This window comes from Saccostrea cucullata, unplaced genomic scaffold (assembly GCF_032062105.1).
Source record: "Saccostrea cucullata isolate Sc308-1 unplaced genomic scaffold, CSIRO_AGI_Scuc_v1 ctg17313, whole genome shotgun sequence".
NCBI lineage: Eukaryota > Metazoa > Mollusca > Bivalvia > Ostreida > Ostreidae > Saccostrea > Saccostrea cuccullata.
In genome coordinates, this window is record NW_026924690.1 from 1 (window position 1) to 24,618 (window position 24,618).

Here is a 24,618-nt window from a genome sequence, read left to right on the forward strand (position 1 = left end):
ATATTGTTGCAAAGTACTCGTGAAATTTCCCCTTCACTACTGTTAAAGAAAGAGACTTGGTTGAGCATTTACTAGCTGGAACTCGCTTATAATGATTTTTATGAAGTTTCGGGATCCAATATACAGCTCAACGCACTTTTTAAGATCACATGGTTTTTCACACAAATTAAGGTCACATTGTTGTAATAAAAATTACCATTTTCGAACTGCAGTACAATGACATAACCCTACGTTATATTACATATATAATATTCACGCATAGGTGTCTTTTAAAATTCTTAAGTTTCAAAAGTAGATGTTTTTAAGGGGAATTTATATATAAATGGTACGATGTTTCGACTATACAATTCTACCATAGGTTTTTAACAATTGTATAAAACCAGCTTTCCGTGATACTTTGTAGTTGAAATTTTAAACTTTTCTTCTTAAAGGTGAGTAGATTTTAAAATTCTTTGTTCATTTACCATACTCCTCTTGGTTTTGTCGAAATGTAGCGCTGAAAAGGGATAACAAGGAAACCACACTAAAAGGTAGGATAATGAAGTATTGTTTATTTTTTAAAATAGTAAATTCCTACTGAAAAGGAAAATTCCTCTACATTTAAGGTTTGAAAGGTTAGAATTTTAAGGTGGGATGAATCTCTTACATTGTATGAGTCTAGATTATAGAAGTAGATTGTGAAAATTCCCACCTTATTAACATACACTGTACAAAGCAGTCAAACGATGAAAAATACTACTAGTATTATCACCTCGAGCTAAAGAGTCAAAGTGTACAGAAAATGCAAGTTACAATAGCTAAACTGTGCCCATGTCTACGTTTCTGCCAACAGCTATTGCTTTCAAAAGAACGGATAAAAAGACAGTTGCATTGGCAAGAAACCACAAAAATTCAAATGGGAGTAGTTGTTATATTTCAGCCATGAAAATAGCGAAGTTCTACAAATCGATATGTGTGAATTATGTTTTAGTAAATGAAGTACCCCCGGTGAAACTTAAATAATGTAAACAAATAAATTTAAAATGTATTTTGATGCCTCGATACACAATATTACATCATAACAATGTGACCTTAATTTGTGCGAAAAACCATGTGAGCTTAAAAAGTGCGTTGAGCTGTAGATATGGTAGTTCAGTTCATTTTGGTTCTTTGGTATATTAAAGATATTCAAATAAAACTGACATAACTTTGAGGAATTTCTTCCTTAGAAAGGAAACTTTTTGTATAAGTTGGATTTCTACATGTACTTGTAGAATTAAATCCACCTTCTTCTGAAATACAATGAATGAGGCTTACAAACGAATACAATGTTGTTACCCGTTTTGTCAGCAAGGACCAGTACATACTGATCATGTAATCTACCCAGTTTTTTGCATCTCTGGATTATTAAATACAGATCGATGGATGGATGGTTTTCATATTGTCCCTCAATCTTGAAATACGCGATTGTTAAATAGACTTGATACAGTTAATCCATTCTGACAAAGTGTCAACGTTGGAATTAGCATGACTATATTCAAATAGACAACCAGAACAGATAATTCAAAGAATGTGTAAATTGAGATATTAATTACGTGGCTAACGAATTGTCCATAATTTTAAATTTCTGGTAATTTTAGGGAAGGTCAGTTTGGCTAAAAATAACACAAAATCATTAGTCCTTAAACTTTGGTCCGAGTTCAAACTATCCCTCACTGACAAGGCATAAGCATGAAACAAATTAAATAAGTATCCTCAATATATGACGTCCAATATTTTATTTTTATCTCCACCTATAATCATGTTGTTTTCCAATATAAACTAGGTCTATAGTTCCTTATTTGATTAAACTAAGATCTGGAATTGAGTTGTCAAAGATATTGATTAAACAACTTACAAACACAATTGCAATATCTTTACTTTTCATGAATTATTGACAACCAGAAACACATAAACACCTTATAGCTATCTCAGTTAACTCTCATCAAAAGGAAGCTGGTAAAATCAGGTTTTCGAGTAAAATTTAATTGAATATAGTTTAGCTGACATTAGAAAACTAATTGGCTGATACTGAAGTAAAAACGGATAGAAATGCTCTGAAAACTAAAGAAAATTGCATAAGAGGGCCCGGGTATCGTTAAAATATCATTATACCTATATCACTATACACGGTACACGATAATAGTATTACTTTAAATACCGTATAGGCTGATCTTTAAATCTTCGGATAAGCGGGAAATGATATCATATGTAATATTGGTGAGATATCATCCATTCGTCAGATGTCTATGTTTAAACTTGTACAAAAAAGACTCAGTAGAGTGCAAGACCTACACAAAGCAACTAAATGCGAAAAAGCGGCAAGATTATATTTATGAATTTTTGTTTGAATTTACGCACCTGCTATTATTTTCAAGAGCTAGGAAGTGCATGAAGACAATAAATTTAAGTGTTCATTTACTGTTTAGCAGAGCAAGCGAAACACTTGAATATTTGAACAATCCATGAACTGTATAACTTGAAGAAAAAGGGACTGGAAAACGATTTATATGTAGGATAAGTATATATGTCATTGTTTTATTATGCATTAGGTTATATTGAGGAGTAATGAACAAGAAGAATTATAAGAAATATAAATGTTGTAAGTGAAATTGCCACCATATAAATAATAAAAAATAATTTATCCAATATCTCTGAAAACTCGCGATATGTCAGTTTTTCAGTTTCACTGTAATCTTCCATCTGCACGCTTTCTACAAGAATTTCATTGTCTTTCTTCTTTTCGTCATTAGAAGGTGAAACTTTATTTTTGTCTACGTCACTTCCTATGAATTTTTTGCAACGACATTTCCTGTAGATTTTATTTATCCAATTTGGCACTTCCTTCTCCCCTTGAAAATGAGCATTGAGAACGAAAATCACGATATTTACAGAAAGTGTGCTGAATGCCATGGTCAGTCCAAGATAAATTGCTGAAAAAGACGTTATACAAATTAACACAGCAAAGATTGTATGAAGATATATACATGTATTTATTAGTACAATGTATACACGATAATACGAACACTACAGTGTCTTTGATTAATTTTCAATCTAAAGTTGAAATGATTATATGACAAATTAATTTGGCATGTAATAATTTTAAAATTAAGATTGAAAATTAATCAAAGACAGTAGTAACAAGTTTTACTCAATCATTATAAGTTCTGAAAAGATTTAAAAGTTTAACTCTGCACAAAATATTTTACTCTTAAAGTAGGAATAATTTCTTTAATTTTATTTAATCTTTGGACTAATTGATATTAAGAAATTATGGATGTGTACTTACATAAATAGCAAACGTTCATCGAAGTGCTTGGAATATTATCAGAAATGAGTGTTAGGTACACAGCATAGGCCAACAGAACGGTTAGACAGTATCCCATCTTCTCACCAGATTCTGCGGGCAACTTGTATACCATGGGTATCAAAAACGCCATCAAGACAACCGGAAATATTGTGTTGAGAGCATGGAAAAGCGGCCTCCTTCTCAAAGTTATTGCAAAAGACAAACTAGAAAACGATTGTCCACCTCGAGATCTATCGCTGGATTTGTAAGCTATGGCAGATAGGAGATCCCATTCTCCGTTTTCACCGTAAAAACTCAGATCTACCGGTTCTTGAGCGTCAAGAATCAGATTGATTTCTGCCTGCGTGTAACCCCAGGTACTGAATTTGATGGTGCACGTCTGTGAATCTAACGGGTAGTATGTAATGTCAGACTCGCAGGCCACTTTGTAGATTCCTGCTGGATTCCATGCTATTCTTCCATCACTTCTGATCCGCATTGGGATCTTAGTGTCGCTGATGATAGAAATATCATCAATGCTGCAAAAAATTATTATCATTTTAGAAAACTTTGGAAATGTTATGATGTTATTTGATGTAAAATCTCAACATGGACCTTAGTGCGTTGGTTAATGTCGCAGCTGTTGCAAAAAAAATACATATAACCTGCGTAAGCAAACGCTCATGTTTAGAACCTTTTGATGGAGACTGATACGCGATTTTTTTTTCTCTTGTGCCCAAACACCAACCTTTGAAACAAAATTGGACCTCAAAAGGTCATGTTTAACGTCCCTCTCGAGAATATTTCACTCATATGGAGACGCCACCATTTACCGGTGGAGAGCTGCAAATTGTGTCCTACACTCGGCACTTAGGGCCAATGAGCAGGGAAGGATCTTTTTCGTGCAGCACCTACTGCGATACGGGACCTTGGTTTAAACGGTCTCATCCGCAGGACCGGTCACTACGTCCCACCACGGGATTCGAACCCGCGACATAAGGATCAGCTCCTTACTTCGTGACTCTAGAGCAGACGCTTTATTCACTACTCCACGCGGACGAGCTTTAAAAATCGAAGAAACGTTCAACTTTTAAATGGGTGTTAATGACATTTTTTTGTACTTCATCTCTGTTTTTCATGAATGAATATTTCACAAGTATTTGGTCATTTGGTATATTTCAAATTTAATGTGGAAAATGTGTCCCTGATTGTTTTTGAACTTTGACTTCGTGACTCTTGAATGAAAAAATGTCTCGTATCTGATAATCCTTTGTTTCTGTTGCAAAAAGATGTTTTCGAAAATGCATTTTTTTTCCATATCGTCATCAAGGCTGTACAGTGTACCTTAGGGGAAACTGCCCTGAACACCTTTGCATATTAATTTCAATCTTAGTCAATTGATAAATTTGCATTTGATGTCTACGGCAATTACACCATGTTGCCACAGTGACACATTACGCCAATGCCTTTGGGGAAATCTTTATGCAGTAATACAATCATAACCTCTGATCCAATCCAAGAGTTTACGATTTATGATGCATAATGTGTAACATTGCAAATGGCAGTTCATGTATACTCACGAGTTTTCAATGATCAATGCTGGAGTCCAAACATATACTTCTGTGCTGAAGAGAAAATCTATACTCGAGTAGTCTTGGGAAGTGGCCGAAGTATTGCTCCAGGAAAGTCGGTCATCTAGCCAATCCTGACAAATGAATGGAGCTTAATGTTAGGTGAATATTGCACTTGTAAACATGTATTGGTGTCTTGAAGAGTGTACAATTTTTGATCAAATAGTTAAGCATTTAAGAGACAAAGGTACTTAGTCACACAAACATTTAAAGTTAAATAGAAAAAAAAAATTGTCCTACACATTAACGATATTTCATTCTTCGACAGGGCAATTCTGGTCGTTGTAGATTTGTCTTTGGTAATTGACGAACCAAAGAAAATTAATTTCAAAAGCAATAAATACATGTAATGATTTTGTAGTGTTAAGTAGAAATAATTTTGGCCCAAAATGAATTTTCCTCTAATGTTAATTAATTGATATTATCAAAGTCCCCTCTCAAAAATTCGATTGAAGTAGAAGCACCCCTAGATTGCAAATGATTGTTATAATAGATGACAATTTCTACTTTGTATTCTTTGAAAAATGGAAAATGGTTGCAGTATTTGAAATTGCTCTTGACAAGCAGATCAAGTGACCTTCTCGTGAAATTTTGGCCATAATATACAGGGGAAAATCCTCACTATCATAATAAAAGTTTAATTTATAGACAACAGAAAGATTTAAAATCTTACCACTGCTAGATATCCCGATATAGATAAGAGCTGGTCTTTGATGTTCTGTAATCAAAATAATGACGATTGTAGAACATTACGTCAACAACGTCTGTGTTAAATACTATCGTCTTTAATAAAAATTAAGTACGTCATGGGTTTTCATAAGACCGATTATCAAGGGATTAGTATATTTTTATTTTCTTGCGTGTGCATACAAAAATGCAATGTATTTGGACACCCCCCCCCCCCAAAAAAAAAATCAGACCGTATTTACAAAACATTTTCATTCTATATTTTGTATTAATTCCCTTGTTCAAACACCGGAATACAAAAAGGTTGTACATTAATGCATCCGATCAGTTTATGTTTTAAATATGTACATTGTACACCGTTACTAGCTAGTACATGTACGTTGGTTTACCCTTTAATATATTTTCATGATTTTTAAAGATATGAAGCGGTCAGTCCCTAAATCCAAAATAAACAACTGAACGATTTTCTACTCCGTTTACGATAAAATTAAAACAGAACTTGTTTATATTGTTTTACATTCAATTTCTTCAGAGATGCCATGTTGTAAATGTTTAATTTACCGGGTGGCAGTAAATACAAAATTTATAACATGACAGAGAGATCGACATTCCCTTGTGATTGATTTTGTGGATGTTGCGCTCATTAAGCATCGTGCGCCTGAGATTTGTCTGCTAAGACTAAATTAATTCTTTAATTAAAATTTGAAATAAATTTAATGCAAAATATATTGATTTTTTAAAAGTAATCATTTTGATCTTTTCCCAGCACTTTGATTTAATGGGATGTCTCTGACAAAGTTCATTAATAAAAAGGGCATTAAATTCGTAGTTCTTTAATTAATCTATAGTTATAGTGTGTTCTCTTTTATTGCATTACATCTTCATCAAAAAGTATATTAACTAGATCTAAACATCACTGTCGAAATAAAAAAAATCGATTTTCTTTTTAAGACCGAACAGAACAAAACTTTTCCTCAATGAATTCTTTTCAAACGTACGAAGCTTTATACTCGTACACTCCAAATATTAAATCTCTTCTTGATTATGTAAGTCCAAAAACATTTTCTAGCTTATTTTCATAGAATATTATCTAATGGTCACGTAGTCCGAAATAGCTGACGTTTTCCAGGCTTTTATCCTATTAGCATATCTGATATTTTATATGTGCCAGGAAATCGCTATGCATGGCACGTAAAATATCAAAATCGTGCAAAAAGCCTGGAAAACATCAGATATTTCGGACTAATCTTCACGTAACTAGAGAATATATGTACATGTATTTGTATTAAAGTCAATTCAGTTTGAATCATCAAAATTTAATATTGCTAGTGCTTAAAACTTGTAATTTTGGATATGGATAATGAATTTATTCAGGAAAATTCTTTTAAACAACTTATTTCATAAAATATATATCCACAAATTACGATTTCATCAGAATAATTTGATATACAAACATAAAATCTTGTACTCCATATCAGTGTGAATACATACCAGTTCATTAACAGTTAACAAAGTCAAGGACACCTTGGCATTGACCCTTTGGTTTGGTCGCTGGAGAACGGAATAGTTCCCTGTTTCAAACAATTCCGTGCGAAGAGCAGTTTCTAGGGCCCGGGAATATACTGGAGGGGGCCCGGGGGCATAGCCCCCACGGAACATCAAGGAGACTGTTAAATAAAACATTGAAATTAAGTATCCTTGAGGATATCTTAAACAAATTTTAAGTGTTCGACCTCAAAAGTAATGATGAAAATGTTCATTTCAATGCTGAGTTATATCACACACTGACCAATTAAGTTTCAATTTGTATTTTAACTTCGCTACTCTGACCAGAGATAAAAGTTTGTAAAACGTGTTTAAAGTGTTGTTTATAGCAATGTCACAATCTAGATTTGACGTTGAAAATTATATTTATAACAGTTTATATATACTTGGTATTCATTTTCGAAATGATGATTTTGAATTTGACGTCATGATAAGAAACATCCCATACAGGCATAGGGTTTGTAAAAAAGACCACCTTCGTGTCTAGCTTAATTTGCAACACAACGAAATGTATTTTTGCCATAAAATAGTTTATTACCTTTTAACGGCAACGGTAAGAGAATGAGGATAATTTTTTAATGAACTTTGTTAATGCCTGGAATCGTAATTCTTGAAAATAAAAAAGCCCCGGGACTATTAGATTATTGTGAAACCGTCATACTTGGACGTAAGGGATTATAATTTAATACTCAATTAAAGGCTGAGTTAGAATTGTTCAAAAGGGCATATTTGCACACCACCCCTTCCCGCGCTTTAAAACATAAAGACTTTCTTCTAGGTAAGAATTAATTGCAGTGCGTCATTGTAGATTGTAATATTAGTATCACAGAACTTTAGAACGCTTTCAAAGGATCTTAATGCCCGAATCTTTGGCCGTTTTGATAAATGGTCCCTTTTTGAGGGTGTTGCTAAAACGCGGAACGGAAAACGGAACGGAAAGCGGAACGGAACGGAACGGAAAACGGAAAATATTATTTAAGATTAAATCATTTAAAATATATAAATTTCTCAGAAACGATATATTTTTTACATATTTAATCCCTCCATGATCAATACAAGTTTAATTTGTCATTTTAAGTCTCTTACGAAAAGCGCTGACAAAGTAATGACATAGCTCCAATTTCTTTCAGTATTATTTTCTTACACTTACTGACTACAATTAATTTAACAGACAGAAAGTGTTGGAGGTTTCCATGATCATTTCAATAGTATAAAGGTTATGTCTGGAAAACGTTTGGGGGATATTTGTTATCTTTATAAATCATGATAATTGGTAAAACAAAAAAAAATGAAATGTAAAAAAAAATCTTCTATAATAAGATTACTATTAGAGCACCCCTTTCCCACAAGCCCGGATAACACTTCGATTGTAAAAACTGGTTTTTAAAATTTTATACAAGTTAGAGTCGCTTCCTATCAATTAAAATCTTAGATAGATGGAGTTGTAAATCTTTACTGTAGTAAAATTAATATATCGTCCATACGCTTCATTAAGTTATTAAAGTGTGTTTTCTTTTTTGGGGGGTGGGGGTGAACGACCCAGTAAAACGTGTTTTGTTATGTTGCAGCTATTCATATTTGAATTTCTCAATATGCATATCATATGCCACTCATGAATTTAAAGGGGAGAAAGACCCCCCGTCCTTTTTGTGACCAATATATGTGTGAGACTGAGGGAACCTACTCCGACCCCAAACTGCCCCTTCTCCATTTCAAGATTCCCGGATTCGCCAATTTATGCGGCATAATCTGTATACCAGTACGTCAAAACTAGCTCTTTTTTGTCTTTACCGATACACGTATGTATACATACTACTAGTCTTTTTTCCTTCCGTCTTTTTCAATACAAGATTTTTTTTATTTATAAATAAGCATTGTCTAAAAAATGATTTGAACGAAACGTTTGACAGATGGATATACTACTGCAGATCACTTAATTTTCGCGAGATTGGCATTGACTCTTTGTAAGCGACACATAATTTTCACGAATAGTCGTTATTCCTCTATATAATCGTAAGGAATACTTTTATACGCGAGAATTTAAATTTCGCGAACGCATTCTCTCGCGTAATAACGCGAAAATAAAAAGTGATTTACAGTACATCTAAATCACAGTATGTATTTTATTGACAATCGCATGTACATGTTATGAGAGGAGCATAATTCACAAATATATCATATTTTACGTTAATTTTTCATTAAATATGACTTTCATATAATGAATATTGCTTTTTATGTCTGATTCATACCGAATCAAGGTTCTTTTCTTGACATTTATTTTCCGTTTTCCGTTCCGTTCCGCTTTCCGTTCCGTTTTCCGTTCCGCGTTTTAGCAACACCCCCTTTTTGACCCCTATATACCCTTTTGATATCCCCATTCAAATAAAAATCTGTATAAAATTAATTATTAATCAAAAGACATAACATTTGAAAACAAGATTTAATTTATTGATTAACAGAAGGTTAATTGCGATGCACAATTACATATTTTGTGACACGCGCGAATCAATATCATTTGATGACCAATTAACGAAGGAATTGGATCGATAGCTTCTTAGATAAAAATTGATTAGTGGTTTGTTATAAGAAATCTGGATTTATCTCTGTAACTTCTCCTTACTATCAAAGAATTTGCTTATGTGGTTTTTATTTTTGTACAAGGAATGTCTTCAAAAAATACAGTTATTTCAACATTACAACTTAAACAATGAAATGAATATTTAGTTCTTGACACAATCATACATGTACATGATTGTGTCCAGCGAATTTTCCCTTGGACCTAATTTGTTTAAAGTCGTGAAAATGGACGATATCTAATATTCATTGCGTGGTAAATACGCGTATGTACATGTACATCTATGCGCATACTAAATTATAAATATGTTCAATATCAAGTAATACGCTTAATTTACATTAAGTATAGTTTTTCTTCTTCTGTGAGAGTACTGTTATTGTTTTGTGACTGAGTATGTAGAATGAAAGTTTCAATTCGTGTTCGAAATGAATACGTCAAACAGGTTGTACATGTGCGGTAAATATATTCATCCATACAATATGTTATCTCTTAATCATGTTTATGAAACACCTCATTGAGTTTTTGTTCTTGACTAAAGAGATTTGTGATTTGATTTGTGACGCAGGCCCATAGCGACAGTTTCAAAAGTGTGCGTGTGTAAGGGGGGAGGGGGGTCCCAAGATAATCTGACATGAATCTTTCTCTGACAAAAACTTTTTTTGCCATTGATCGACCTTACAGCAATAAAAGGTATGAGGGTAGGCATGGGCTGTTTAGGTCGTGCAACCATCATCTTATGGAAATATTATAATTAGCAAATAGCAAATTGGTATAACCAGAAAAAGATGGGCGGGCCCCTGCAACCCCTCTTCCCCGGTGGGGCGATCTACGGGCCTGTGGCGGAAGAAATTTTCACTATACTCACATACATGTATGATAACTGTTCTCTTTCAAAATTTGTATATTATGCTATAAAATGTACCTGAAAACATACAATGTATATTAAGGCATCCATACAATTATCAAGTTTTATTATACGTTCCTATATACTTCATTCGAAATTTCAGGTGGGGTGAGGGGGAGAAACGCAAGTGAGTACTAAAATTTAATTATTTATTAACATTTATATAGGCAAGTATTCTTCGTGTACTTATCTAAGTTTAAAGACAAAAGTATTTAATGAAACAGCATTTTTTTAACTTCAATTGCAAGAAAATTATTTTTTTTTTAAATTCTAATTCAGGAATATAAAACAATATAAAAATATGTGCATAATATATATATTTTTGCCATGAATAAAGTAGATGCAAAAACTTACTTAATAAGTACATGTACAGAATATTCCTAAATAGTAATTCCATCTTGACTGTAACCGAATTAAAAATCAACAATATACATAGTACAGAAATGTTAATTCTGCCCTTTATATGTTAGACGTCAGATGATGTAAATTGGAATAACTAGATTTAATTGCCAGGGGATTATCGACAACGGCGGAGTCCCACCCGTTGTGACATCATAATTGTTTTTCAATTTTCTGGTATGGAACGCCATCACTGCCTTATAGCATACAACTATGCATTTATTATATCAATTTATCATTACGTGATGTGAACATATCTTTACGTTATGTCCATTTTTTATGAGATGATGTAAATATATCTTAACATCATGTCAATGCTGCATTACATGACGTAAATACATCCTTTCATTATGTCAGCACTTCATAACTTGAAGTAAAAAATTCATTATGTGAAGTGATAATGTGTTTACATTGTGTTAAAACTTTATTGCATGATATGAATTTTTCTGTACATCATTTCATTTCTTAAATATGTGAGGTCAAAATTGCATTACGTCAAGTAAATTGTGTTTTATAATTAAACTTATCATTACATGAAGTCAAAAGCCCATTCCTTTTTGAGAGTGTATATTTCTATTATATCAAAGGATTACTACGTGATATGGATGTATCTTTATCTTACGGCGAGGGCATCATGATGTGAGGTGAACACATCGTACCTTTATGTCAGTGCTTTATTACGTGGTGTAAAAAGTGTATAACATAATGTGAACATATCTTTATATTACATCAATACTTTATTACATTATGTCAAAACTCCATTCCGTGATGTGGATATATAATTACGTTATGTCAACTCTTTCTTATGTGATTTAAAAATATCTTTATATTGTGTTAACTCTTTATCATGTTGATTCCAAAAGTTCATTACCTGATGTTAAAAAACATTTACATTATCTCAAAGCTGTATATCTAGTATATAATGAATGTTGACGACCGTGTTTTAATGACTGGTAAGAAAGGAGGGGGGGGGGTCCTGATTGATTAGGACAAATTACAGGCACATAATAGCAACCCCCCCTCTTTTCCCAGAAATAACTTTACTATAGAAAATGTAATGTTCATTGAAACTGTACAGCCCCCCACCCCCACCCCCACTTTTTGTTGAAGTATAATCCACTATGGGTAATGTAATATATCTGGAAAAAAAATAGGACTGATCGAAGTTGGACCCCTCTCCCCGAAACAGGATTTTTTTCGGGCTTGGACTTTTTTTTCTTGGCTTGTCAAGTTTTTTCGGGTAAATGATTTTTTTCTGGCTGACCTCCTCTTTCAAAAAAAGATGCTACGTCACTGGAGTTAGTATTTTTTTTTAATCATTCCAGGGCCAGACAAAAATCTACCAGTCGCTCATCTAAATCAATTGAATATGCCTTAGTAAGCATGCATGGGCACATATCAGTGGCAGATATGGGAATCTTGAACAAAGAAGGGGGCGGTATATGGTTGGAGACCAAGGGCGGAACGCGGAGAAGCTCTCAGGCTTTATAGTTTTATAGAAAAAAGTTTTCAACTTAATTCAGCTAAGCTTATTGTGAAACTAATGCAATGTCCTTCAAAGCAGATGGGTGAGCTTAGCGTGCAAAAAACCCACAAGCTTCAGATATATAAAAATCATATTCAAATTATGATTTTAGTATTTAGAGTAAAGTTATCATCATTGATTTTTGTAAAATCATGATAAACAAAAAGTTTTGAGGAAAATTTTTCGCTAAAATTTATTCTTTTATAAAGAAAAATAATTTGGTATCCATTGGGTTCGAACCCTGGCAATAAAAATCCTGAGTTGCATTCTCTTTTGAGACTAGCAAGTTAACCAATATGCTACACAAGTCCTGATGAAGTGTGGCATTTAAATCATGTTTGTGATATGACCATTGACTTAAGGGACTTCAAGTATTTCTCGAAAAGATACGAAAGTTATGTCATAAACTTTATTTTTAAGTGGGTCATTGCTCCGTAATTTTGGAAACCAAAATATGTATGTTTTTATGCAAACTTTGAGAATTACCTTTCAAAAAAATGGAGAGAAGACCCACTCATAACGAAAAATAGTGTTATAGTGTGAAAAAATGACTCGTTTTGTCCTCTTTCGTGTGTGTATAATATTTCATAGGCAAATAAATTCAATTTTCATGAGATTTGTGCAAGTTGTTCAGATTTTACATAAAGTATACTTTAATGTTAAATGAAATATTAAGGAAAATTTTGATATAATTGAGATTTAATTTTTCACCTTCATGTTTGTCGCGCTATGGGCTTATCTCTCGTCATGTTCACCCATCTCCTTTAAGACTTTTATTTAAAAAAATTCAAAAGAAAAGGAAAAAAATGATTGCTGCACGACTCATAATATTTGATTTATTTAATTATGAGATTAAAGTAAATACCATTGAATTTCGACGTGACTTTAATTCACAGTCGCAGTGTTAAGGCTTTTCACGTTTCAAGATTGTCAATCATTTGTCGCTTAAAATTTTCATTTAAAGATGTCATTCCCAAATCGCTGAGAATCTTTTCTACGACAGTTTTCTCTCCCGCCATTTTTAGTGCTTGCGGAACGCGGAAAATACGTTGTGCTCATATAAAGGCCGAGGATACCCGTGTTCGCATAACGTAATAGTGAATCGGCATAATACAGAAGAGTGCGCACAGTATGGCATGAGCTTTTCACATCAGTTAATAAAAACTAAGATCTCATAAAAAGTAAACATAACGAAATGCAAGTTGACGAAATATAATTGTAGTATGTGTAAATGTCATATAGAGTTGACATAATATAAGGGAAGGTTCATATAATGCAATAGTAGTGTGGGTTAATGTCATAAAGAGTTGACATAATATAATGGAAGGTTCACATAATGCAATAGTAGTGTGGGTTAATGTCATAAGGAGTTGACATAATATAATGGAAGGTTCACATAATGCAATAGTAGTGTGGGTTAATGTCATAATGAGTTGACATAATATAATGGAAGGTTCACATAATGCAATAGTAGTGTGGGTTAATGTCATAAAGAGTTGACATAATATAATGGAAGGTTCACATAATGCAATAGTAGTGTGGGTTAATGTCATAAAGAGTTGACATAATGTAATGGAAGGTTGACACAATGCTATAGTAGTGTTCTGCTATAAGGCAGTGACGGCGTTCCATATTCTGGAGTTCTCCTTGTTTATATTGAGAGATCAACACTAATCATTCAAGTTCTCACATGCTCCCGTAAGCAGTCAATCGTTTACTCGTATCGATATGGGTATTTTTTAAAATATTTTTTCCCTAACCGAATTAATTGATCTTCTTCTTTTTTCATTTATTAATGCTATAAATTGATCAAACTATCAGGTATTGTTTACATTTGTTAATGACAAGTCTTAAATAAACTATTTACTTTCTATTGTATGTAATTCTACAGCATTAAATAAATATATGTGTGCCTGAGAAAAACAGAGTATCACGTACGTTGACCAAATGCGTTTTTGTCTTTACGAGAAAGGCATTCATTATCTACTGGTAGTACTCTACAACTGCAACTCAGATTGAATTCAACGAACAGTCATACCTGGGTATTTGTCAGACTGATTTATTTTTTAACTTTGCCATGAACTCTGATGGACTGGTAATTATTTTGATTGAAGTAAACGATTAGGCGTTGAATAATTGATTTCAAGTAAACATTTCCCCTCATTGAGAATTGCAAAGTAATTTTACAAATGAAGGCATTGCATTGATTATTGACGCATTCTTTGCCGTTTAATATTAAGACTCTGATAAATATATTTTTATTCACAACAATTAAGATGTTTTCTACTTTGAGGTCAAAATGTCAATGTTAAGCCAGCATGTCGTATTTTAAACCCTAACCCGGCTTTCTAACACCAACTTTAATGAATCATGACCATGGCAGTGATTTTTAAAATACATTTAATCGAAAAAGCAATTATATTTAACCGAGCGAACTTTTATCAAAAAATCATCCTGAGAAAATATGTACAGTAATATAAATGTGAATTTTTATTTACCAAAACAAAATGGAAAAAGGTCAAATGGGAAATAATTTACGTTGGTTTTCTTTTGTCATACTTTACTGTGAAGAACCCCCCCCCCCCTTCATCCTGTAGTCATGTAGTTTCTACACCATTAGAGAGAGAGAGAGAGAGAGAGAAGATGGGGAGGACAAGGCGGTCAGAATACCTATAACGTCAGATATTAACAAATAATATTCAGTATTTAAATTAACTTATCAATATTTGAAAGTTATGAAATCAAGAGGGAAAAAAAACCTTTTCTGAGAGAAAAAAAATCTCGTAAAATTTTTTTCTTAATATAAAGACATTAGATGGTATTCGAACCCCCTAGCAATAAAAATCCGAAGTATCACATAGTTTTGAATTTAAATCATGAATCCAAATGGGTATAATATATTGTACATAGTATCTGTGCGACTGTCCTGTGGTACGACTTACTGTCTGTATTACATCAGATGGCGGGATAGTGACACTTTCTCTCTTCTACACCTGGATGCCGTGCTGACAGGACGTGTCTGGGACAGCAGCGGAGCGAGAAGTCGACCCGGGCCAGAACCCACTGTGTTTGTATTTGTGTATTTGTATGTATATTAATAAATACTTGTAAAGAACACCCCCTATATGGTTACTTTAATATTTATCAAGTAGGAGGCCAACACACTTCTATCCAACATTTAAAAAATGTGATATGAGGCGCATTTTTGCACATCTGACGAATTACACATGTGATGGCTTCTAAAATGCGATAAAAACCCTTTTTTCAAACTCAAAGATGGGACCACAGGCAAGAACAACTTTCATAATAACCATGTGTGGAAAAAATACAAATACAAATTGTTTGTGCTTGTGGTAAATACCATAGGCGTCGGAGGCAAATTGAAAGGGGGTGGGTGGGTTTAAACCAATAGAAAATGTTAGCCCTAATTTTCAATGCCTATATTATATCTATTTTTGCAAAAAGTGGGATGGGCCCCGCATGTAACGCTTCAAAGAATCAATCATTTTTGATAATGAACCGTTAATGGGTGGTTCAACCTGCAAAAATATAGCCCTCGCCGATTTTTTAATCTGATAATTCTGGAGAGGGCTACAATTCTACAGCATATTCGTAATGATACGAACATTTTTTTAAAATACGGACGACTTCAGGCAAGATAAATTGTTTTTACATTCAACTTATATAAGGAATCACTGTTTAGTTAGTATAGTATTCCAGGGCAAGAACGATAGTGCGAAACATGGGATAAAGGGCGAAGCGCCCTCCATGTATCGTCGGTCAATATCTGTCAACCTGGGTCATTATAAATGCATATTGACCGTGCATTGAGTCGATCCATATTTATTATATTATAGAATTTCCCGAATTCGTTAGCACAATGTTTATCTTTCTAATGTTTACAGAGATAGTGATATGCTGTTGTTGCGTGGACCCTGAGGTCCATGCAGTAAATATATAAGCGAGGCTAAACAGGATATCCTGCCATGGGCAAACGACAGGCTACGCATGCGCGAATATGCTAGAGAGTTCGCACCTTAGGCAACTTGCCCGTAGAATAATTCGCCCTATTCGAATTAGAATCAATGCCATTTATTGGCAAATCGCGCATATCGCATCTATATATTTAGGGGCAGATCCGAATTTCTCTCTTATACGTATACTTTTATTGATTCGACATGTTTTATGGCACAAGCATTTCAAAAAGTAGGAAGAACTTGCAGTATGTCAATACTGTACATGTAACTTAACCACTTGAATGAAAAACGTCATTCAACGACTAGTTAAAGCTTTTAAAAGATAAAACAAGTTTTCACCGGCATTAATTTTGTGCATCAAGGCTCACAGAATAATCTGATATTTCAGTCATCCAATTACCGTCTAATAGAGGTCGGTAGCAACGGTTTTTAATGTTGGGGGGGGGCGGGGGGACTCTGACAAAAAATCTGATTACTACAGAGCTGTGCCACACGTGAACCATCAGATCTATTCTAACCATGATAGATTTCTTCCGTATAAATCGGAGATAAAATTAAACAATTTTGCTTTGAGACTACAATCCATTGGCGTCGGAAGGAAATTGAAATTGGGGGAGGGGGGCTAAGTATAAAAAAAACTGTACCTTTGAAAAAAAACTGACAAGCAAAAAAAAAAAAAAACAAAAAAAGGGAAATGTCCTTTTCCCAAACACGAAAATCCTATTTCGATGGGGGGGGGGGGGGGGCAGGTTCAAACTTCAGTACCACCACTTTCCTCTTTCTTAATGTATACTGCGACTTGTCGATGGAAAGGGGGGCTAAACCTACGCAGCAATGTTCAATGTCTATACTAAGTATATATTTGGAAAAAAAATAGGGCTAAGCCCCCCCCCCCCCCTTACCCCGGTTCCGACGCCTATGCAATCAGTCACAAGTTGGCAGATCATTGTATTTTTATATATTGAATTTCGGTTAGAAACACATGCATATGCATGGTCCACGTATTGCAGTCCTTTTTTAAAGGACAGCAACTTGTTGTTAACCATAAATGTTAACAATCATCATAGCTATTAGCTAGCCTATATCTGTCGTGTATTCATCAAATATCGTCTACCTTGTTAAGGTGGGGTTAACGCCCCCTTTTTCAGATTGACACCATTCTTGAGACCCATTTGGTTATATGTTTTATGTCAATCATACCATAATTGTATCTAGTCATTTGATGTAACTTGTTGTTGCTCTCAGGTACAAACTTGATTTTATTTGTCTCTTAACTATTGATGTTGATGTATATAATTTTAGTTACTTTTGTACATGTTTTTATATTGTGCTTTTGATCCACTGTCATTTATTGCATATTTCAATACATTACCATTTTTATTCTTTAAAGAGGAGTTATGTTCTTATTTGATGTAGGTCGTAAGGCAAGCATGCAGACATAAATAAGCTGAATGTAAATGTTTCAGATTTTTTTTTAATATTACTCACAGGCACTTGTTTCGGTAATAAATTTTAACCCATCACATAATAAGAGCACAATATATCTAACTCCGAATAACACAGAGTACCCCCTCCCCCAGAATCAGACAGACGGACAGACAGGGCAAAAACAATATACCCTCAATTCGTCGATTACACAAAGGACAAGATAGGATAAGACCCCTTTTTGGCCTCTGGTTTCCGGTGTCTTTTAGAATGATGCAACAGTCTATAAATTGAAAACCACTTATCACCCTGCCACAAAATGAGTATTTGTTCTAACGTTAAATTACAGGATACAAAGAGGTCACACGAATGTCTGAAAGTAAGTCAATTTCCGTATTGCGTCATTTTCATGCAAATTTTAATCAATTTACACCATATTTTCATTCAGAAAAACATAAAGCACAAGCTTTCCTATCTATCATACTTTAGTATCAGATGTACGTTTTGTACAAAAAATCTCAGATAGGCAAGTTTGTGCTATATGTTTTCCGAAGTGAAATGTATCCCAAATATGACGAAAATTCACCAGCATTGAGAAAATTTGGAAAAAACGTCAGATTTCTACACCCAATTGTTGCCTCAGTGAAAGCTTTGAATCAAAATTAGTCCTGGTTTTATAACAAGCATCAATCCAAGTTCTTAACTACAAACTATCACTGACAGTTTTGTCTTTGGTCTGTTTTCTTTTTACATCAAATAGGGGGGCAGATTCCGTGGTTACCATACCTTGTCAAAGTTGCCTTTAGCACCCTTTTCTCATGGGCATAATCATACATCACTGATGACTTCCAATATAGAAAATAATATATAGAGAATTTTTTTATTGCACTAGTCCTGTACATACATTGACCAACACTTAAGTTCAAAAGATGTAAATTATTATGTTAGATAAAATTAAAAAAAACAACACTTTATCCAACATTACGCCGACGGTTTCGATTGTTCCTTCGAGGTGCCCGAAATCTTCTTCGCGTATTCCCTTGTTGTAGACGTGGTCTTCGAATATTTCCTCGGATTCGAGTATTGCCGGATCCTCGACCTCGAGTATTGGCGGGCCTTCGAGTATTGCCCGAGGTTCTCCTAAGATTTAAGAAACCTCTAGATTGAAACTTTTTCCTTTCGGGTTTCTTTGGCCTTTCCCTTATTCCTGCCTTCTCAAGTTGTTGAGCTTCTGGAATATCCCTCAAATGTTCTTTATTTAAATCTACCACAAAGTTAGGATCAGATGCTTTTTTCAAGACTGAGTCTATCTGAGTTTGCATTTTTGTAGGTTGAGTGTTTCCTTTGGCAGAACGTGCAAACAAAGCGTTGACGGGGTATGGTTTACATGATTGACAACATACTGATCTGTAATTTTCACAAACGTAAATGGGGTTTTCCTTGACAAAATATTCACAGAATTTGTTAGCATCCTCGACACAACCTGAAAATTGATAAAACGAAAGATATATATTAGGTTTTGATAGCTATGTTTTTTCTTGGATGCAATTGAAAAAGATGTTAAGTCCAAGCAAATGCAGAAAAATTTTGAACTATTTACGATGTTTAGAACTTTAAAATATATTATTTATATAATTGATGTTACCATTTTTCTCTTTTGTAGATTTCAATTACAAATCAATTAAAGAAAACTTATAAAAATGCACCTTTTTCGGCAATTTTTGTACATGTCTCGCAACAATCTTGCTTGACATTTTTGTAGAAACATTGTCCAGGATTCTGTTGTACATCCCAACATTTTCTGTCTTGTCTATCCGCACATGCTGTGAAATAAAACATGAATAATTTCTAGTATTCACATCCACGATCAGGATTAAAAGTATTACGAATGAGAAATAAGGAGAACGGATTTCATTCAAAATACATCGTATAATTCAATCATTCAGTACTACCAACCTTTGATGAAAAAATGTATCTTTACTGAAAAAATCGAACCCTAAACAAACACTATAATTTTAAAGAGGTACAATATTTTTAAAACTTTCCTCCTCAACAAAAACTCTAGTGAAAATCTTTAATCTCATTTGACGTGTTAATAAAAGACAACAAGGTTTACCTCCGCATTCTTTACAGCATAATCTTCTAAACATGTTATTATGGCAAGGAATATACAGCTGCTGTCCCACTTCTGTACAGGACCTAAATCCAAACTTAACTGAAGGGTTGACACACATATGTTGATACGGTGACACAGTTGCTGTTGTGGTTAGTACAGTTGTTGTTGTCCTTGTTGTTGGTGTTGTAGTTGCCGTGGTTACTGGCTGAGCAGCTGTTGTTGTTATTTGTGTTGTTGGTTCACTTGCTGCAGGAGGTGTGGGTGGTTCCGTTGGCGATGGAGTTGGTGCTTGTGTGGTTGTCTGTACAATTGGTGACGGAGTTGGCGCTTCTGTGGTAGTTGTCTGTTTAGTCGTAGTTGTGGGTGGTGGCTTTGTTGTCGTAGGTGGTGGTTGGGTAGTTGTTGTTGGTGGCTGAGTTGTAGTAGTAGTAGTAGATGTTGTTGTTGTTGGTTCTGTCAGTGGTGGTGTAGTACTAATTGGCGGAACATAGTCAGCACACGTATCACAACACTGATCTCTGTATGCTTCGTCTGTACCACAATCCTCTGGTACACATGTGTCTATTTTATCACCATATTCACAACCTTGAAAGACATTATCTCAAATATTAGTACAAAACTGAATCCACACCGTAAATGCTTTGAAAAGTTAAAAATGCCGAACGTTAACACACAGAGGGACGCCAGATAAAATGTAATCAGAAAAGCTTAAAACTGAAGACTAAATATTCAACAATTTAAAAATCAGTTCACCTTCTGGTCCCGTGCTCACTTTATCACAAGTGTCACAACAATCCTTCTCCTCTACGTAACACAGAGAGGGGTTAGTCAGAATCTTAGAACAAGAGTCACTTCTATCGCCAAATGGACAGTCTGTAAATAAAATTGTACATCAATTTTATGAAATCGGTCTCCTAGGTTCTCTCCTAGGAACCTAGAAACTATAGGACTACGAATTTAACGAATTTAAAATAAGAATTTTTGCATTTTCATTTTCTTATAAAATTTTAGATATATATGACCAGAAGTAGAATAACTTTTCGTAAAATTGTTAAATTTAATTTTCATTTTATGGCATGTTTTCTGTATGTAATACATTTACATACTCTTTTGAATGAAATAAAGACACTAAATTAAGGTTCGTCGTTAGATAACAATGTTGAAAAAGATGGTGTAATCGACATTTTCATTATTATAACCTGGTTTTAATTTGTTTGCAGCTTTCCCACAGGATTCGCAACAGCTCGTCATGTAGTTGGATTTATAGCATTGGGAAGGGGTTTCAGCTACAACCTGAGCGCACGTCTTCTCGAGGAAGGAAAATGTTTTGATTGAATCCCCATGCACACAATCAGCTACAATTTAATAAGGTGAGTGTAAAAAAGGTGATATGGGGATGTCTGAAACATACAATGAAATAGTTGAAAGGTTTAAAATCTTATGACGGAAGTCAACGAACTTTTCGAACAATCCTCGAATGTATGATTAAAAGCATTTTTAAATTTTACTCACGATCTTTGCTAGGAGCTTCTGCGTCACTTACACATCGACCTTCTAGACACCACTAAAATAAACCAATTTTTCATATTCATGATTTTAAAATTTACACACAAAACGAAAATGGCATTCCCTTTTTTCCAGATAATGTTGAGAAAAAACATACCTTTTTATCTCCACATGAAGTCCCCCTAAATGCAGTTCCAAATACAAACGCATTTTCACTCTCTCCCGTGTTACAAGCCATTGAAGTACATATATCCGCGAATGATTTCAGAACATTGCCCTAAATTAAAACAAAGATAAAAATCTTTCAGATATGTGTATATTTATATTACACATAAAAGCATATTGGGTATATATGCTTTGTGGCAACGCACTTTGTAAAAATTACGCACTTTGAAAATTTTTTTCAAAGTGCGATAAAATTGGGACAAAATCAACGAACTTTGAAAATTCTTTTCAAAGTGCGTTAAATTTTGGACACACTCAACGCACTTTGAAAAAAATTTCAAAGTGCGTTTAGAGTGTACATAAATATTTTTACCATGGGGACATTTAACGCACTTAAAAAAAATATCTTTAAAACAAAAAAACTCTATACTCAGACTTTAGTAATTGAAAGAATCAATTTGTATTAGTTATATCTTTTGAAAAAACGTTTTAATTTACACGTACTCATTTAACCTTATTGGGAACAAGGAGAAGACGAGTAAAAGGTCTCTCAGTCCAACTTTTTTTCTTATACATTGTACATAGCCGTCGGTAGCAAATTGAAAGTGGACCCCCCTAAAGGTATGCCCCAGTTTTCAATGCCTATATATATCTTTGCAAAACATTAGTGTGCCTAAGACCCCGTTCCCGGTACCGATGTCTATGCTACATGTACAAAAATATATATATTTGCATAACTGGTATGACGTTGAAACCTTTCAATAAATTTTAGTTTACATATAAAATGCATTCAAAATGGAAAAAAATTAAGAACAGTAAAACATTTAAGAGAGAAAGAATTTTCAAAGTATGGAAAAATCAAAATCGCTCACTTTCACATCCTGAAATGACCTCATTACCGAAGAGTTATCAAACATGTTAAATTATTTATCATACCTTAGATTTGCAAGAATATTGACCAAGCCATAAACATTTTTTCAAAGTGCGTAATTTTTCAAAGTGCTTTGTAACGATGCTTTATGTACAGTATTGATAAATGCTCAATACTACAATGTATGCACTACCTCTCCTGATTTTTTTTATATAGATACGTGACACGTATGTCAAACTAAGAATATAATCTTTGTCAAAAAGATTAAAAACCAAATTAATATACCACGCACCAAGAACTTGAAACCATGACACAATTAAGAAATAGTTGCAAGATGTAGGAAAAGTTCAAAATATGTGATGAGTAAATCAGGACAGTTACAGTATACATGTATTAAAAGCAGAGGATTCGATTTTTGCATTAGAGGCGACAAGTTAAAAATCGCCAACAATTTATTCCCATTCATCTATTTAGATATCTTTAAACACATAATAAAAACTCCATTACTTTTGCTAAATTATATAATTTATTCGGATGAATCGCTAAATTTGTGTCCCATAAAACATCCATTCATGTGGTAACTTAATGGCAGAGTTTCATCCCATGTTATATAGATAAGCTATCAATTGCTGCCTGATTAAAACTAATAGCAACAATATCTTGAGTCTTTTTACATGTGCAATAGGAAATGCATGCTTTACCGAGCGGGACAGAAAGGCCCCTGAAGACGGTTTGTATTACATGAAATCACAACTGAGTCAATAGACATAACTTACCCATCCATAATATGAATTAGGTCCTACAATGGCTTTGCACTGGTCATTGGGATTTGTTAATTGCCCGGGGTGTGCGGCAATATTTTGATTGAATTCCTTTGTATCATAAATTAGTGCTTCATCAGTAAGACAATTACCAACTCTAGAATCAGGTTTACTTCTGTAAAATAGAATTAAAATTATGTGCGGTATGGTATTATTTAGCGTGTTCGAAAAGTTTTCTTTAAAGTGACAATACCACGCATCTCTTCAAAAACAGACTTGTTAAAATTTTCCCATAGGATTTGGAATTTTTTTCATACTCATAAATTTATACACTTTCAGAAAATTACAAATTTTATAAGTGAATAATTCTGATTATTTCATTAAAATAAATAATTATTTATGGTACATGAATATATACATCGCAACGTGTTCGAGGTTCCACATTCCATGCTATACACGCATGCGTAGTTTTCATAAACAAAACAGCATGGTAAGAGAGGGTGAAGCCCGGTAGGCCTGCTACATTGACAAAGTCGAAAAAACGAAAAACAAAACAAGAAATAGGGCTTGAAATTAAAAAGCAACTTTCCTGAAAAAAAAATTAGTTGGGAGATTAGTATAATCATTGGACGAAGAAGAAACGAGATCTCTGCGACATTCACGTGGGGCTCGCGAAGGGTAATTCTACCCTACAGGTTTGTTGATACATGCTATCATTTCTCGTATCTCCACGGCTTTCACAGAAAAAAATCAGTGTAAACTCAACATAAAAATGCACTAATGACATATAAAAATTATTGCCATTATGATTTGAAGTGCAAATTGTATTGGAACTGCAGAGAGATATTTTGTTTGACATTTTGCCGCGATGACGTATGATTTGGTGGATTTTCCTTTCCTGCACCCCAATACACAAGACGTCAACATTTGTACCAAATCATGTTGAATTCGTCTGAATGCATACTAAAATGTTAACTATTATTGATTTACAGGAGAGTTAAGACATTTTGATTCTGAAAATTGCTTTTACCTAATATTCCATTAAAATTGTAAACCCTACATTGCATGCACGTGCCATTTTAGAATTCACGTGGTACAAGTAAACAAATCTTAGTTGTACGACCCTTGAGTTTCCGGCAGATTCTAATTACGTTAATTTTGTATGAGGGAGACTATTTATTTTTGCTCAAAATGTTTACGTCAACTTTTTACCTTATTCCTGAA

At 33.8% G+C, this 24,618-nt stretch overlaps 2 protein-coding genes across 2 annotated transcripts; both read right to left on the bottom strand.

Moving 5' to 3' along the window:
- Positions 1 to 2,571: 2,571 nt before the first annotated feature.
- LOC134267051 (neuronal acetylcholine receptor subunit alpha-4-like) lies at positions 2,572 to 18,759 on the bottom strand. The gene is made up of 6 exons (XM_062749274.1): positions 18,687 to 18,759; positions 7,117 to 7,292; positions 5,612 to 5,656; positions 4,888 to 5,012; positions 3,308 to 3,846; positions 2,572 to 2,951 (listed from the first exon to the last, which is right to left on the bottom strand). Exons 1-6 carry the CDS (start codon positions 18,757 to 18,759, stop codon positions 2,572 to 2,574), a joined length of 1,338 nt encoding a protein of 445 aa, XP_062605258.1.
- Positions 18,760 to 18,841: 82 nt separating this feature from the next.
- On the bottom strand, positions 18,842 to 23,569 carry LOC134267052 (mucin-5AC-like; the record flags this gene model as incomplete). Its single annotated transcript, XM_062749275.1, has 8 exons — positions 18,842 to 19,458; positions 19,682 to 19,798; positions 20,092 to 20,676; positions 20,845 to 20,964; positions 21,291 to 21,446; positions 21,604 to 21,655; positions 21,755 to 21,874; positions 23,410 to 23,569. Coding segments are annotated over 8 exons (1,822 nt in total), but the record flags the coding sequence as incomplete, so codon positions are not given.
- Positions 23,570 to 24,618: the final 1,049 nt, after the last annotated feature.

Excerpts from the sequence above, each read along its gene's own strand:
- LOC134267051 (XM_062749274.1), bottom strand. The coding sequence starts at position 18,759 with ATGGTAACCACGGAATCTGCCCCCCTATTTGATGTAAAAAGAAAACAG. Across the intron at positions 7,293-18,686 it reads AGACAAAACTGTCAGTGATA|TCTCCTTGATGTTCCGTGGG; the intron begins GTTTGTAGTTAA and ends TTTATTTAACAG. Across the intron at positions 5,657-7,116 it reads TGTTAACTGTTAATGAACTG|AACATCAAAGACCAGCTCTT; the intron begins GTATGTATTCAC and ends TTTTGATTACAG.